The sequence below is a fragment of the Centropristis striata genome, chromosome 14, assembly GCF_030273125.1.
Source record: "Centropristis striata isolate RG_2023a ecotype Rhode Island chromosome 14, C.striata_1.0, whole genome shotgun sequence".
Classification (NCBI taxonomy): Eukaryota; Metazoa; Chordata; class Actinopteri; order Perciformes; family Serranidae; genus Centropristis; species Centropristis striata.
The window spans coordinates 35536865-35551135 of NC_081530.1; the positions used below are offsets into that span (position 1 = coordinate 35536865).

At 40.7% G+C, this 14271-nt stretch overlaps 2 protein-coding genes across 2 annotated transcripts; both read right to left on the reverse strand.

Moving 5' to 3' along the window:
* Positions 1 to 380: 380 nt before the first annotated feature.
* On the reverse strand, positions 381 to 6418 carry LOC131984816 (gastrula zinc finger protein XlCGF57.1-like). Its single transcript, XM_059349795.1, has 2 exons — positions 5944 to 6418; positions 381 to 2411 (listed from the first exon to the last, which is right to left on the reverse strand). The coding sequence occupies exons 1-2, from the start codon at positions 6134 to 6136 to the stop codon at positions 745 to 747; spliced, it is 1860 nt and encodes a 619-aa protein (XP_059205778.1). The 5' UTR covers positions 6137 to 6418; the 3' UTR covers positions 381 to 744.
* Positions 6419 to 11297: 4879 nt separating this feature from the next.
* LOC131984919 (gastrula zinc finger protein XlCGF71.1-like) lies at positions 11298 to 13281 on the reverse strand. The gene is made up of 2 exons (XM_059349889.1): positions 13161 to 13281; positions 11298 to 12702 (listed from the first exon to the last, which is right to left on the reverse strand). Exon 2 carries the CDS (start codon positions 12425 to 12427, stop codon positions 11699 to 11701), a length of 729 nt encoding a protein of 242 aa, XP_059205872.1. The 5' UTR covers positions 12428 to 12702; positions 13161 to 13281; the 3' UTR covers positions 11298 to 11698.
* Between the last annotated feature and the right edge of the window lie 990 nt (positions 13282 to 14271).

Below are 14271 nucleotides of genomic sequence, written 5' to 3' on the forward strand. Positions count from 1 at the left end.
TTCTCTCCGCTGAGAATCTGTATGGATCATAGATTGACTGTTGACTAGTTTGAGACACTGTTTTAAAAGTAGTTTGAGGCTTTCTAGCCAATTTCAAGCCGAAGCTCAGAACAAAACCTGCTTAGTTACCATGGTGATCTAGCCAGGTTAAAAGAGAACCACCTTGGAGATACTGATAACCAGGGTTAAACCTCAGGTTACCTCACTGACCTTCAAATCCTGCTTCGTAGTACAGGCCTCTGAAATCACACAACAGGGATAGCTGGTTTCGGGATTTCAGGTCTAAATTAAAACATAGCATGACTATCTTGAAATACAAAATGAAGAAGGGACAACTTTCAGGCAACTTTGGTCAACCGAGAATGTTTTTATTTTGTTTTGCTGTTAGAAAAAAATAAAGTTGTAATTGTTACACTTCTACAATCAAATATTGAATTAAAATATCAGTTTGTGAACTTTTGTTTTGTAAAACAAAACAAAAATGAACAGAAGTAAATGAATATATCACATCATGGAGAAGAAAGTGTTTTTTAATTATATTGTAGGTAAATTTCATAGACTCAGAAAAAATATTTATAAAAGTTACTACAAGCTTTGAAGCATTTAAAAAAGACTTGAAAAAGATTGAAAAAGAGGTTTGCATCTCTTCATGTGGGCTGCTGGCTGGAGGCTCTGCCTCTTTGTTCTCCTCAGTTTGATGAAACTTTGAGGACGAGCGGCCAGCACATTTATGAAAGGTTTCTCTCATCTGTGGACTCTCATGTGTCTCTTTAAATGCCCACTTTGTGTAAAAGATGTATGACAAACTGAACAGCTGAAACGTTTCTCTCCTGTGTGGGTTCTCATGTGTGCCTTTAAAGTTCCACTCTCTGTAAAACTTTTCTTACAAACTGAGCAGCTGAAAGGTTTCTCTCCTGTGTGGAGTCTCATATGTACACTTAAATGTCCACTCCGTGCAAAAGATTTCTTACAAACTGAGCAGCTGAAAGGTCTCTCTCCTGTGTGGAGTCTCATGTGTGACTTTAAAGTTCCACTCACTGTAAAAGTTTTCTTACAAACTGAGCAGCTGAAAGGTTTCTCTCCTGTGTGGAGTCTCATGTGTTTCTTCAGATAGCACTTGTAGCCAAATCTTTTCTCACACTTAGAGCAGCTAAATCGTTTCTCGCCGGCACAAAACGAGGAATCTCTGACAGGGCCGCCATCTTTTTCCAAACAGTTCAAACCTGACTGAGGTTCTCTGGTCTCAGGTTCAGAAGAGTCTGCAGGGTTGTCACCAGTATCAGGTTGTAAATGTGGATCTGGATCAGAGCAGCTGAAATGTTTCTCTCCTGTGTGGAGTCTCATGTGTGCCTTTAAAGTTCCACTCTGTGTAAAAGTTTTCTTACAAACTGAGCAGCTTACAGGTCTCTTTCCTGTGTGGAGTCTCATGTGTTTCTTTAAACTTCCGTTCTGTGTAAAAGTTTTCTTACAAACTGAGCAGCTGAAAGGTCTCTTTCCTGTGTGGAGTATCATGTGTTTCTTTAAACTTCCATTCCGTGTAAAAGTTTGCTTACAAACTGAGCAACTGAAAGGTCTTTCTCCTGTGTGGAGTGTCATGTGTTCCTTTAAATGTCCACTCTGTGTAAAAGTTTTCTTACAAACTGAGCAGCTGAAAGGTTTCTCTCCTGTGTGGAGTCTCATGTGTAACTTTAAATGTCCACTCTGTGTAAAAGTTTTCTTACAAACTGAGCAGCTGAAAGGTTTCTCTCCTGTGTGGACTCTCATGTGTTTCTTTAAAAGCTCACTTTGTGCAAAAGATTTAGCACACACTGAGCAGCTGAAAGGTTTCTCCCCTGTGTGGCGTCTCATGTGTACCTTCAGATAGCGTTTGGAGGCAAATCTTTTCCCACACTCAGAGCAGCTAAATTGTTTCTCATCAGCACTAAATCTGGAATCTCTGACAGGGCCGCCATCTTTTTTCAAACAGTTCAAACCTGACTGAGGTTCTCTGGTCTCCTTCCAATCAGCACTGTCATCAGTCTCAGGTTCAGAAGAGTCTGCAGGCTCGTCACCAGTATCAGGTTGTAAATGTAGATCTGGATCAGAGTTCCTGTCTGGTTCTGGTCCTCCACAGTCCTCTCCATCAGCTTCTGTTTCCATCTGTTCAGTCTGTGTTTGATGAAGCTGTGAGGACTGAGGTTTCTCTTCATCTTCACTCTTCACAGGGACAGGAGTGAATGTGAACTTGGTGATATCAGCCTCCTCCAGCCCCTGAAGCTGCTCTCCCTCCTGACTGCTCCAAGGTTCCTCCTGTTCCTCTCTAATGTGTGGGGGCTCTTGCTCCTCCTGGTCCTGGTCTTGGTCCGGAGTGGATCTTCTCTCCTGCTGTTCAGAGGGAAACTCCTCTTTAACCACCAACAGCTGCTGGGCATCTGTAGAGAAGGGTAAACACACACAGAGGCTCTTACAGCAGCTAAAGTAGGGCGGCCACGATGCGTCTCACTGTTCACACCATTGTGGTGCATGTAAAAAACGATCGATTTCTTTGTCAAAGAAGCCTTTTGAAGCTGGATGGAGATGTTTGTGGTGGCAGCCATTAAACAGATGAACTTGACCACTGAAATCATCAGAAATTCTTGTATATATATTCAATACAATTAATTCCATATTTAATTGTCTAGAGCTTCTGTTGACTTCAGATTCCTGCTCTAATGTAGCTGATCATCACAGGTTGCAGCAGCACTGCTATTAAAAGTTGAGCTGTGTGTCTGTATGAAATGAGCTCTGTGTAAATATGAGAATTTCAGATGATTTCAGCGGTCCAGTCCGTCCGTTTACTGGCTTGCAACCATAATCGTCTCTGTCTAGCCTGCAACTGCGCCAGAAGAATTTGGTTGCTGCTAATTTTTGTACATTATTTCTTATGACTGCAGCACTGATGCCTTATTTCCAAACTTAAATAATTAATATTTTTTATTTGAGGGTGTCACATGTCACAACATATTAGTGTATGTTTTCTTTGATACTGTGGTTTTTGTTTATGTTTGTATGTGTGTCTATATGTTTGGTGTATGTTTTGTGTAATGTAACCTCTAATATGCAGGGAAAAGATACTATAAATGACCAAAAATGCTATGCTGAGTCTGGACAGCCTGCCAAGAACAGGACTGAGAATAGATGACATTAACAAATGTAGTCTTAGAAACAAAATAACTGATAGTTTGTATTTCGTCTGAAGTTGTGCATGTACAAGCACTCACTGAAACTCACTTGGATGACACAATTAATGATTCTGTTATCAATTTTAATGGGTACAAAATATTTAGGAGGGACAGAAATGTATTTGGAGAAAGCATGGCAGCCTATGTCTATGCCTATGATGCAATTTTTTTTAGCATTGCTGTGCATCTAATTTCTGTTCCTGTGTGTTACATATTCAACTTGTGCGCTAAGAAAGGTGTTTTCCTGTAGGTCTGGAAATTTGCCAAAGTTATCCCGTTACCTAAAGATTCTGCTGCACCTTTCTCTGGTGCGAATTGTAGACCAAAAAGTCTGCTACCTGCTTTAGGGAAAGTAATGGAATGGGTCATGTTTGATCAAATTCAAAATTACTTTGACATCAATAATTTAAATAGTGATTTTCAATATGCGTTTCATGGAAGTTTGTCTGATATTAAATATGTTGACAGTGGGGTTCCTCAAGGGAGTTGCCTTGGGTCGCTATTATTTTCAATTTTTGTCAACGATTTCCCACTTGTGTTGGATAAAACTAGAACAGTTATGTATGCAGATGATTGTACAATATATTCAGCTGAAACGTCCGCAGTAGGATTAAATAATAAGTTACAGCATGATTTAAGGTTAGTGGCAGAATGGGTGACCAGTGGTGGTTCTACACAGGGGCCTCCAGGGGCCCCCAGGGGCCCCTGCCCCTGTGAAGAAGCCTTTGGCCCCTGCTGTGGCACCTGTGTCAAATTAATAATAAAATGGTCAATTTATAACGATGAACAATGGAACAATTCTAACCATTTTTTTGTTCAAACAATATCTCATTGTACACAAAAGAAACCCAGAATGTGAAGATTGTATAATAGTTTAACTCTATGGAGTCTTAAAGGGCTATTTTGTCCATTTTTTAATCGTTTTCATGTCTTTACATGTCTTTGTAAGTCATTTTGTGTCTTTTTTATGGTAATTTTGTATCTGTTCTTGTGTCTGTTTTAGTTATTTTGTTTCTTTTTTGGTCATTTTGTGTCTTTTTTTGAAATTTTTATGTCTTCTGTGGGGTTATTTTTTGGGTTATTTTTTTGTCTTCTCATTTTGTGTCTTTTTTGGTCATTTTGTGTCTTTTTCAAGACATTCAAAGATTTTGAATGCTTAAATATCATCTTTGCCATTTTTTCATGTACTAATGTGCCCCTCTGATTAAACACTGGCCCCTCCTTGGCCCCCACAGTAAAAATGGTCTAGAACCGCCACTGTGGGTGACTGAAAAACAAATTGATATTGAATGTGGGAAAAACTAAATCTATTGTTATTGGGTCAAAGTATTTGCTGAGTGATGTACCTTCCCTGTTGTTCCTGTTGAACAAGTTTATGATACTAAACTTTTAGGCATAATTGTTGATCAACATCGAGCATGGTCGAAACATATTGATAATATTGTTAACAAAATTGGAAGAGGGGTCGTCATAGTAAAAAGAGTGTTAAAAATTACATCCCAAGATATCATCAAGAAAGTTGCAAATACATTAGTTTTGTCGCAGCTAGATCATAGTTTTCTGATTTGGTCTAGTGCTTCAATGAAAGATTTAAACAAATTGCAAGTTGCCCAAAATAAAGCAGCAGGCTGTGTCTTACAGTGTTCCTATAGAACAAATGTGACACATATGCATGAGCAACTTGGTTGGCTAACTATCACTCGAAGAAGCTCTTACGCGTTGTTGAACTTGCTCAGGAATATAACTGTAAATAAATCTCCAAACATTTTGTATTGTTTTTCTCACGTCAGTGGAGTCGACATATTTATCTGACAAGACATGATACTGAGGGGAGGTTTACTTTGCCCAGGGAAAATACTAATGTCTTAAAGAAATGTGTCCTGTTCAGAGCCGTTCTGGAGTGGAACTCCTTGCCACCTTATACCATATTAATAGATTCCAAAGAGAGGTATACATTTTTGCTTAAACAGTTTCTCTTAATGTTGCAGCTGCAGTAGCTAAACTGTTCAGGTGCACAAGGGTCTTTGTATAAACAATCTTCCTATCCTGTGAGACCACTTTTTCTTTTTCTTTATTTATCTTTTTTTTTTGGTATCTGTTTGTATGTTATGCTATGGTGTTTGTGTGTTGTGTATGGACTCTTAATTGTACTGTACAAGTGTTGCGTCATGTCTTGTGATACATGTTTATCAGCGTCTATGATTGTGTTGTGACTGTATTGACGGTTGTTCTTGTTCTTGTTCTTGTTCTTGTTTTTTTGATCGTCTCGGAGAATGGACAATTTGATTTAATGATTGGACTCCAGGAAGAATAGCTATGCTAATGTGCTGGAGCTAATGGAGATCCAATAAATAAATAAATAAATAAATAGCGTCAAAGGGAGTCTTTGACAAAGTAATCAATAGGATATAATAGGTACATTAAATCTTTTTTTTTTCTTTTTTTAACTATTCTTGTTTTGACATCCAAGTGCACAGCCAGACATAATCCACCCCTTAAACTCTTCTATTCCCTCTTTTTTCTTATTGTTTTCATAGATTGGTTATTAATAGTAGTTGTTTCTGCAAACTTAAACTAACATTTACAAACATAGTAGCAGTTCTTCTTTCCATAACATACACAAATACTGACTTTTAAATAAAATAACCTGCTCTCTGTTACCCAAGTAAAGTAACTAACCTGCTCTGTGTAAGTGAAGTAAAGTATCTAACCTGCTCTGTGTAACTGAAGTAAAGTAACTAACCTGCTCTGTGTAACTGAATCTGAGGGTTGAAAACAGCATCCAGTAGTCTCTGTTGTCGCTCGTTCTTCTCTTCTGAACGACAAAGTTGCTCCTCGTACTCTGCTATCGTTCTTTCAAACAGCCCAAATATCTCTTCAGCAGCCGCAGTCAGTCGCTGCTCCACCAGCGCTCTCACCGTTTGGACTTTAGACATTTTTCACACAGTGACACCAACTTTTTCTTCACACAAACTCCGTCAGAAACACAATTTGCTCTCCATGAAGCACTCACACTAACTAGCGCCGTGGTGCTAACCAGCTAGCATGCTAAGCTAACATGAATGAGTTTGTAGTCTACCGGGAGATGAGTCAGAGGTAAAACATCCAGAAAGAAAAGGTGAACAGCACAAAGTCCATTCAGACAGGTTTATCCGGACACACAGAGGCTCTGACGGATCACAACACAAACTTTCTCACACAAAGAAAGTGACTCCACTGTTTCTACTGACGTTGGACGGCATATCGCTGAAAGAGCAACATCCGGTTCCGCTGCAACTTCGTGGGCAACCTTCAAAATAAAAGTCGATCGGCCATTCTCTGGAATAAAATCATAAAGGGAGAACTTTTGTTTTGAGACGCTTGTGACCAAAGTGTTTCTGTAGTTTTTTTGCACCTTTTGAATTAGCATTTTGTTAAATTTACATTCTTTATTTTTAAACTATCTTTTCTTCTGTGCTTAAACTGCTGCTTAATTTTTTTCCCTCAAGATAAATAAATGACTTTTTAACATGCAGGGTGATCTACATTATTAGGGATTCATATTTTCATACATTTATAAAGATGAGTACAGTAGCTACTATGTAAATAAGCTGTTTTTCCTTTTAAACAGTAAATTGTTTAAAGATTAGAGACATTTATTTTGAAGATCAGATAGATAGATAGATAGATAGATAGATAGATAGATAGATAGATAGATAGATAGATAGATAGATAGATAGATAGATAGATAGATAGATAGTACTTTATTCATCCCAAGCTGGGAAATTACAGTGTAGCAGCAGCATTACACACAGAGACAATATGTCACAATTAAATAAGAACAACAACCTAGGCATACTTCAAGCAATAAAATATAAAAATACAATAAAAATACAATAAAAAATTAAAGTGTCGAAAGAAGGAGTATGTATTAAGGAGTAGAATTCCAGTGCAGAATAAACATGAATATGCAGTATAAAATTGTTGGTGGAATGAAACAAATAAGGTGCAATGAACAGTGTGCATAAAAAACACATGAAGTGCATAACGACGGTTTGTAATGAACCAGACTATTTGTTATTGTACAGTATGATGGCATGTGGCAGGAAAGATTTTTGTATCTGTCCCTTTGACAGCGGAGCTGGAACAGCCTGTGAGAGAAGGTGCTCCGCTGTCTTTCTACTGTGTGATGGAGAGGCTGCTGATCATTGTCCATGATGGAGAGGGTGCTGATCATTGTCCATGATGGAGAAGGTGCTGATCATTGTCCATGATGGAGAGGGTGCTGATCATTGTCCATGATGGAGAGGGTGCCGATCATTGTCCATGATGGCCAGCAGTTTGTTCAGTGTTCTCCTCTCCACCACAGTCCCAAAAGTTATTTACAGTCCTCCACCTCCTCCACCACCTCCCCACTGATCTGAAGCGGCTGTGAAAGCATCTTCTTACTCCTGAAGTCGATCACCATCTCTCTGGTCTTGTTGACGTTCAGCTTCAGGTGATTCTGTTCGGACCACTCTACAAATCTGTCCACCAGTGTCCTGTACTCACCCTCCTCTCCCTCTCTTATACACACGACAACAGCTGAGTCGTCAGAAAACTTCTGCAGGTGACATAACTCAGAGTTGTACTGAAAGTCAGTGGTGTATAAGGTGAAGAGGAAGGGAGAAAGCACAGTTCCCTGTGGAGCTCCTGTATCACTGACCACCACATCAGACAGGATACTGCCCAGATGGACAAAAAAAAGGAGATCCTTCAGTAATCGACACCCATCCCCCGCAGCTTCTCACCCAATAGCAGAGGTTGAATGGTGTTGAAAGCACTGGAGAAATCAAAGAATGTGATCCTCACAGTGCCTCCTCCACCATCCAGATGCATATGGGCTCGTTGCAGCAGGTAGATGACAGCATCGTCAACTCCTAAATGGGGCTGGTAGGCAAATTGCAAGGGCAATTGTCTCAACTTCTTGGGGACTGGGACCAAGCAGGACGTCTTCCACAGCAGCAGGACTTTCTCCTGACTCAGACTCAGGTTGTACAGGTGTCGTAGTACAGGAGACAGCTTGCTGGCGCAGGTCTTCAGGATCCTGGGTGTGATACCATCCGGACTTGCAGCTTTACGCTGATGTAGTCTTTCCAGCTGACTCTTTACCTGGCCTGTAGTCACTGCTGAGTGGGGGTTGGTGCAGATGTCATCAGTGTAGGAGGAGGAGGAGGGGGTGGGGGAGAAGGAGGGGGGGAAGATTGGGGAGGTGCTGCACTGGAGAGTGCTGGGGGGAGGGCAGAGCCATTCGGGACAGTGTGGGTGTGTGCGGGGCAGGGGGTGTAGAAGGGGTGAGCTAAACCTGTTAAAAAAGTGGTTAAACTGGTTTGCTCTGTCCAGGCTCCCTGACATCTGCCTGTCTTTCCCCTTCATCCCTGTGATGTGTTTCATTCTAGTCCACACATCTCTCACACTGTTCTGTTGGAGTTTGGCCTCCAGCTTCCTCCTGTAGGTGTCCTTGCTTGTCCTCAGCATCTCCCTGAGTTCGTGCTGCACTCTCCTCTGCTCCTCTCTGTCTCCAGACATGAAAGCCCTTGGCTACAACAAGCCCTGGATTACCAGTGACCTGAAGGCACTTCTTGTTCAGAAGTGCCTTCAGGTCACTGGTAATCCAGGGCTTGTTGTTGGAGAAGCAACGTACGGTCCGGGCTGGCATGGTGGTGTCCTCACAGAATTTGATATACTCTGTGATGCAGTCAGTCATATTGTCAATGTCCTCCCCATATGGCTCACACAGTACATCCCAGTCTGTCGACCCAAAGCAGTCCTGCAGTGCCTCAGAGGCCTCATGTGTCCACCTCCTCACCGTCCTGGTGTGCACAGGCTGCCTTCTCACAAGAGGAACATATCTTGGAGTCAACATGACCAAGTTGTGGTCCGACCTGTCGAGGGGGGGGGGGCTGTTGCCTCATATGCATCCATGTCATTAGCATACAGGAGATCCAGTGTCTTATTGTCTCTGGTGGGGCAGTCAACATATTGCTGGAGGTTATTTAATGTTTTTCCCAGAGAGGCATGATTAAAATCACATGTAATAACCATGAATGCATCCGGGTGTTCAGTCTGTAGTTTAGCAGTGACGGAGCTGATAACTTCACAGGCCACCGCTGCATTAGCTGACGGGGGGATGTAAACAGCGATAAACATGGTAGACGTGAACTCCCTCTGCAAATAATATGGGCGCATTCCCACCGCCAGTAGTTCAATGTCCGTGGTACAGAGCCGTTCCTTCACACTGACGTGTCCGGGGTTTCACCACCTCTCACTCACATAAAGTGGAAGCCCGCCACCTTTCTTCTTCCCACTTTTGGAACAGTCTCTGTCTCCTTGAACCAAACTGTAGCCAGGAACATCAACGCCGCTATCCGGGTTATGTGAGTGCAGCCAGGTTTCACTGAAGCACAAAACGCCACACTCACGGTATTCCCTCTGGGTCTTCACCAGCACTGCAAGCTCGTCCGTCTTATTTCCCAAAGACCTCATGTTTCCCATTATAATCGCCGGGACTGCTGGCTTATATTTCCTCCATCTCCCCCTCCGCAAGGCTCCAGACCTGCAACCCTGGCGTCTCCTCCGCAACTCCTGCAGGACCGCAAGTCTGTATCCAGGCAACAGTAGAGGCTTACACAGCGCAATCAGCTGTTCGCGCCTGTAAACAATGCCCTCATAACTACCGGCAAGGTTCTCTGTTACAAAGAGTAGAAAAAGTAACAGAAGAACGCGGAGAATGGTAGTAAAACTTAGTCCAGCCATTGTCACAACGTTTGTGAACAGGATGTGATTGATAAAAAACAACAACAAAAGGAATAAAAACCAACAAATAAACAAAAGTTACAAGACACTACGGGAGCTTCGGCTACAGGTTGCCACCTGGAGTGGCGCCAGAGACGAATGTGAAATCTCTCAGAGGTAACAGCATTTCAACAAGCACTGCATTTTAAATAAAAGAATATTGACCTGAACATATGTTTTATTTCTTTATTTCATTAACATGGAGCTGTTTATTAAATACAAAATGTCTCAGCTTTCACTCTTTATCTCTCACTGTGAAATAAAGACTAGAAATGACGAGTTTACAGTGCATTCAGAAAGTATTTAGGAGTTGATGTATTTATTCAACCACTCCATGTGCTCTCAATGCCTACTGTTGATGTCTACCCTGACAGCTGCACAAACAGCACACTGACAGTTACTCTGTAAACTGACATTTAAACATGATGATCATGAAGTTGATTTAGATCTGAAACTGTCCCATAATGAAGGATTCATCCACATATATTTAATTTTGGCGAACTTCAAGAATAAATTATTTAACAGCATATTATTCTTGATTAACAGGCGTTAGTTAGGCCCAATAAGTATTTTTTAAGCTGAAAAACCAGCAGTTTAAAAAAACTAATTTCAGCATAAAACATAACATTGTAAGGAATAATACAGTATTTCATATGCAAGTGAACATCATACTGATTAATAATATAATGAAGTATTGATGTCTGCTACCTTATTTTACAGGAGTCATTTCAGAAAACTCTAAATGTCCAGAGAACTTTTCAGTGAGAAACAACAACTTCACACATCAGCTGACTGCAACAACAACACATACAGTAACTCTAATGTAACTGTAGCTAAAACTGTACATACAGTAACTCTACTCTAACTGCATGGCTCAGTTTGGTGATATACAATGTTACGGCTCAACACATTAAATTAAGTTCTAATTCTCCCAGCTAAGAATCTGTATGGATCATAGATTGACTGTTGACTAGTGTGAGACACTGTTTTAAAAGTAGTTAGAGGCTTTCTAGCCAATTTAAAGCCGAAGCTCAGAACAACACCTGGTGAGTTACCATGGTGACCTAGCCAGGTTAAAAGAGAACCACCTTGGAGATACTGACAACCAGGGTTAAACCTCAGGTTACCTCACTGACCCTCAAATCCAGCTTCGTAGCACAAGCCTCTGAAATCACATAACAGGGATAGCTGGTTTAGGGTCTAAATTAAAACATAGCATGCCTATCCTCGTACCACAAACTGAAGAAGGGACAACTTTCAGGCAACTTTGGTAAACCAAGAATGTTTTTATTTTCTTTTGCTGTTAGAAAAAAATAAAGTTGTCATTGTTACACTTCTACAATCTAATATTTCATTAAAATATCAGTTTGTGAACTTCTGTTTTGTAAAACAAAACAAAAATGAACAGAAAGGAAATGAATATATCACATAGTGGAAAAGAAAGTGTTGTTTACTTATATTGTAGGTAAATTTCATACACACAGAATAAATATTAATGAAAGTTACTACAAGTTTTAAAGCATTTAAAAAAGACTTGAAATAGTTTATCAAATCCTTTAAAAAGATTGAAAAAGAGGTTTGCATCTCTTCTTGTGGGCTGCTGGCTGGAGGCTCTGCCTCTTTGTTATCCTCAGTTTGTAGAAACTTTGAGGACGAGCGGCCAGCACATTTATGAAAGGTTTCTCTCATGTGTGGACTCTCATGTGTTTCTTTAAATGCCCACTTTGTGTAAAAGATTTATGACAAACTGAACAGCTGAAAAGTTTCTCTCCTGTGTGTAGTCTCATGTGTGCCTTTAAAGTTCCACTCTGTGCAAAAGTTTTCTTACAAACTGAGCAGCTGAAAGGTCTCTCTCCTGTGTGGAGTCTCATGTGTGACTTTAAAGATCCACTCCATGTAAAAGTTTTCTTACAAACTGAGCAGCTGAAAGGTCTCTCTCCTGTGTGGAGTCTCATGTGTGCCTTTAAATGTCTGCTCTCTGTAAAAGGTTTCTTACAAACTGAGCAGCTGAAAGGTTTCTCCCCTGTGTGGAGTCTCATGTGTGACTTTAAATGTCTACTCTCTGTAAAAGTTTTCTTACAAACTGAGCAGCTGAAAGGTTTCTCTCCTGTGTGGACTCTCAGGTGTCTCTTCAGATTGTACTTGTAGACAAATCTTTTCTCACACTCAGAGCAGCTAAATCGTTTCTCACCAGCACTAAATCTGGAATCTCTGACAGGGCCGCCATCTTTTTTCAAACAGTTCAAACCTGACTGAGGTTCTCTGGTCTCCTTCCAATCACCACTGTTATCAGTCTCAGGTTCAGAAGAGTCTGCAGGCTCGTCACCAGTATCAGGTTGTAAATGTGGCTCTGGATCAGAGTTCCTGTCTGGTTCTGGTCCTCCACAGTCCTCTCCATCAGCTTCTGTTTCCATCTGTTCGGTTTGTGTTTGATGAAGCTGTGAAGACTGAGGTTTCTCTTCATCTTCTTCACTCTTCACAGGGACAGGAGTGAATGTAAACTTGGTGATATCAGCCTCCTCCAGCCCCTGAAGCTGCTCTCCCTCCTGACTGCTCCAAGGTTCCTCCTGTTCCTCTTTAATGTGTGGGGGCTCCGGCTCCTCCTGGTCCTGGTCCTGGTCCAGACTGCAGCTCCTCTCCTGCTGCTCAGAGGGAAACTCTTCTTCACTCACTGACAGCTGCTGGACATCTGCAGGAAACCCAGCAACCCAGAGTGAGGAAAAATACACACTCTGTGTATTCATCTCTGTTTGACACAGATTCTTTAAACTACAGTTCCCAAAATGCTTTGGGAATATCAACATGAACCATAAAGTAACTTAAAATCCTGCTCTGTGTAACTGAAGTAAAGTAACAAACCTGCTCTGTGTGACTGAAGTAAAGTAACTAACCTGCTCTGTGTGACTGAAGTAAAGTAACTAACCTGCTCTGTGTAACTGTAGTAAAGTAACTAACCTGCTCTGTGTAACTGAAGTAAAGTAACTAACCTGCTCTGTGTAACTGAAGTAAAGTAACTAACCTGCTCTGTGTAACTGTAGTTAAGTAACTAACCTGTTCCGTGTAACTCTAGTAAAGTAACTAACCTGCTCTGTGTAACTGTTATAAAGTAACTAACCTGCTCTGTGTAACTGAAGTAAAGTGACAAACCTGCTCTGTGTGAGTGAATCTGAGGGTTGAAAACAGCGTCCAGTAGTTTCTGTTGTCGCTTGTTCTTCTCTTTTGAACGACAAAGTTGCTCCTCGTACTCTGCTATCGTTCTTTCAAACAGCCCAAATATCTCTTCAGCAGCCGCAGTCAGTCGCTGCTCCACCAGCGCTCTCACCGTTTGGACTTTAGACATTTTTCACACAGTGACACCAACTTTTTCTCCACACAAACTCCGTCAGGAACACAGTTTGCTCTCCATCAAACAGTCACTCTGACTAGCGCCGTGGTGCTAACCAGCTAGCATGCTAAGCTAACTTGAATGTATTTGTAGTCTACCGTGAGATGAGTCAGAGGTAAAACATCCAGATAGAAAAGGTGAACAGCACAAAGTCCATTCAGACAGGTTTATCCGGACACACAGAGGCTCTGACGGATCACAACACAAACTTAATCACACAAAGAAAGTGACTCCACTGTTTCTACGGACGTTGGACGGCATATCGCTGAAAGAGCAACATTCGGCTTTGCTGCAACTTGGTGGGACACCTTCAAAATAAAAGTCGATCGGCCATTCTAAGTTGGAATTAAATCATAGAGTGAGAATGTTTGTTTTGAGACGCTTGTGACCAAAGTGTATCTGTTGTTTTTTTGCACCTTTTGAATTAATATTTTGTTAAATTTACATTATTTATATTTAAACTATTTGTTCTTTTGTGCTTAAAATGCTGCTTAACAAATTCAATCAAGATAAATAAATAACTTTTTAACATGCAGGGTAATCTACAAACATTTTTAGAGATTCATATTTTCATACATTTACAAAGATGAGTACAGTACTATGTAAATAAGCTGTTTTTCCTTTTAAACAGTAAATTGTTTATTTAAAGATTACAGACATTTATTTTGAAGGTGAGCCTTCAAGTGTAATCTCTCAGAGGTAACGGCATTTCAACAAGCACTGCATTTTAAATAAAAGAATATTGACCTGAACATGTTTTATTTCTTTATTTCATTAATATGGAGATGTTTATTAAATATAAAATGTCTCAGCTTTCACTCTGTATCTCTCACTGTGAAATAAAGACCGTAAATGACGGGTTTACAGTGCATT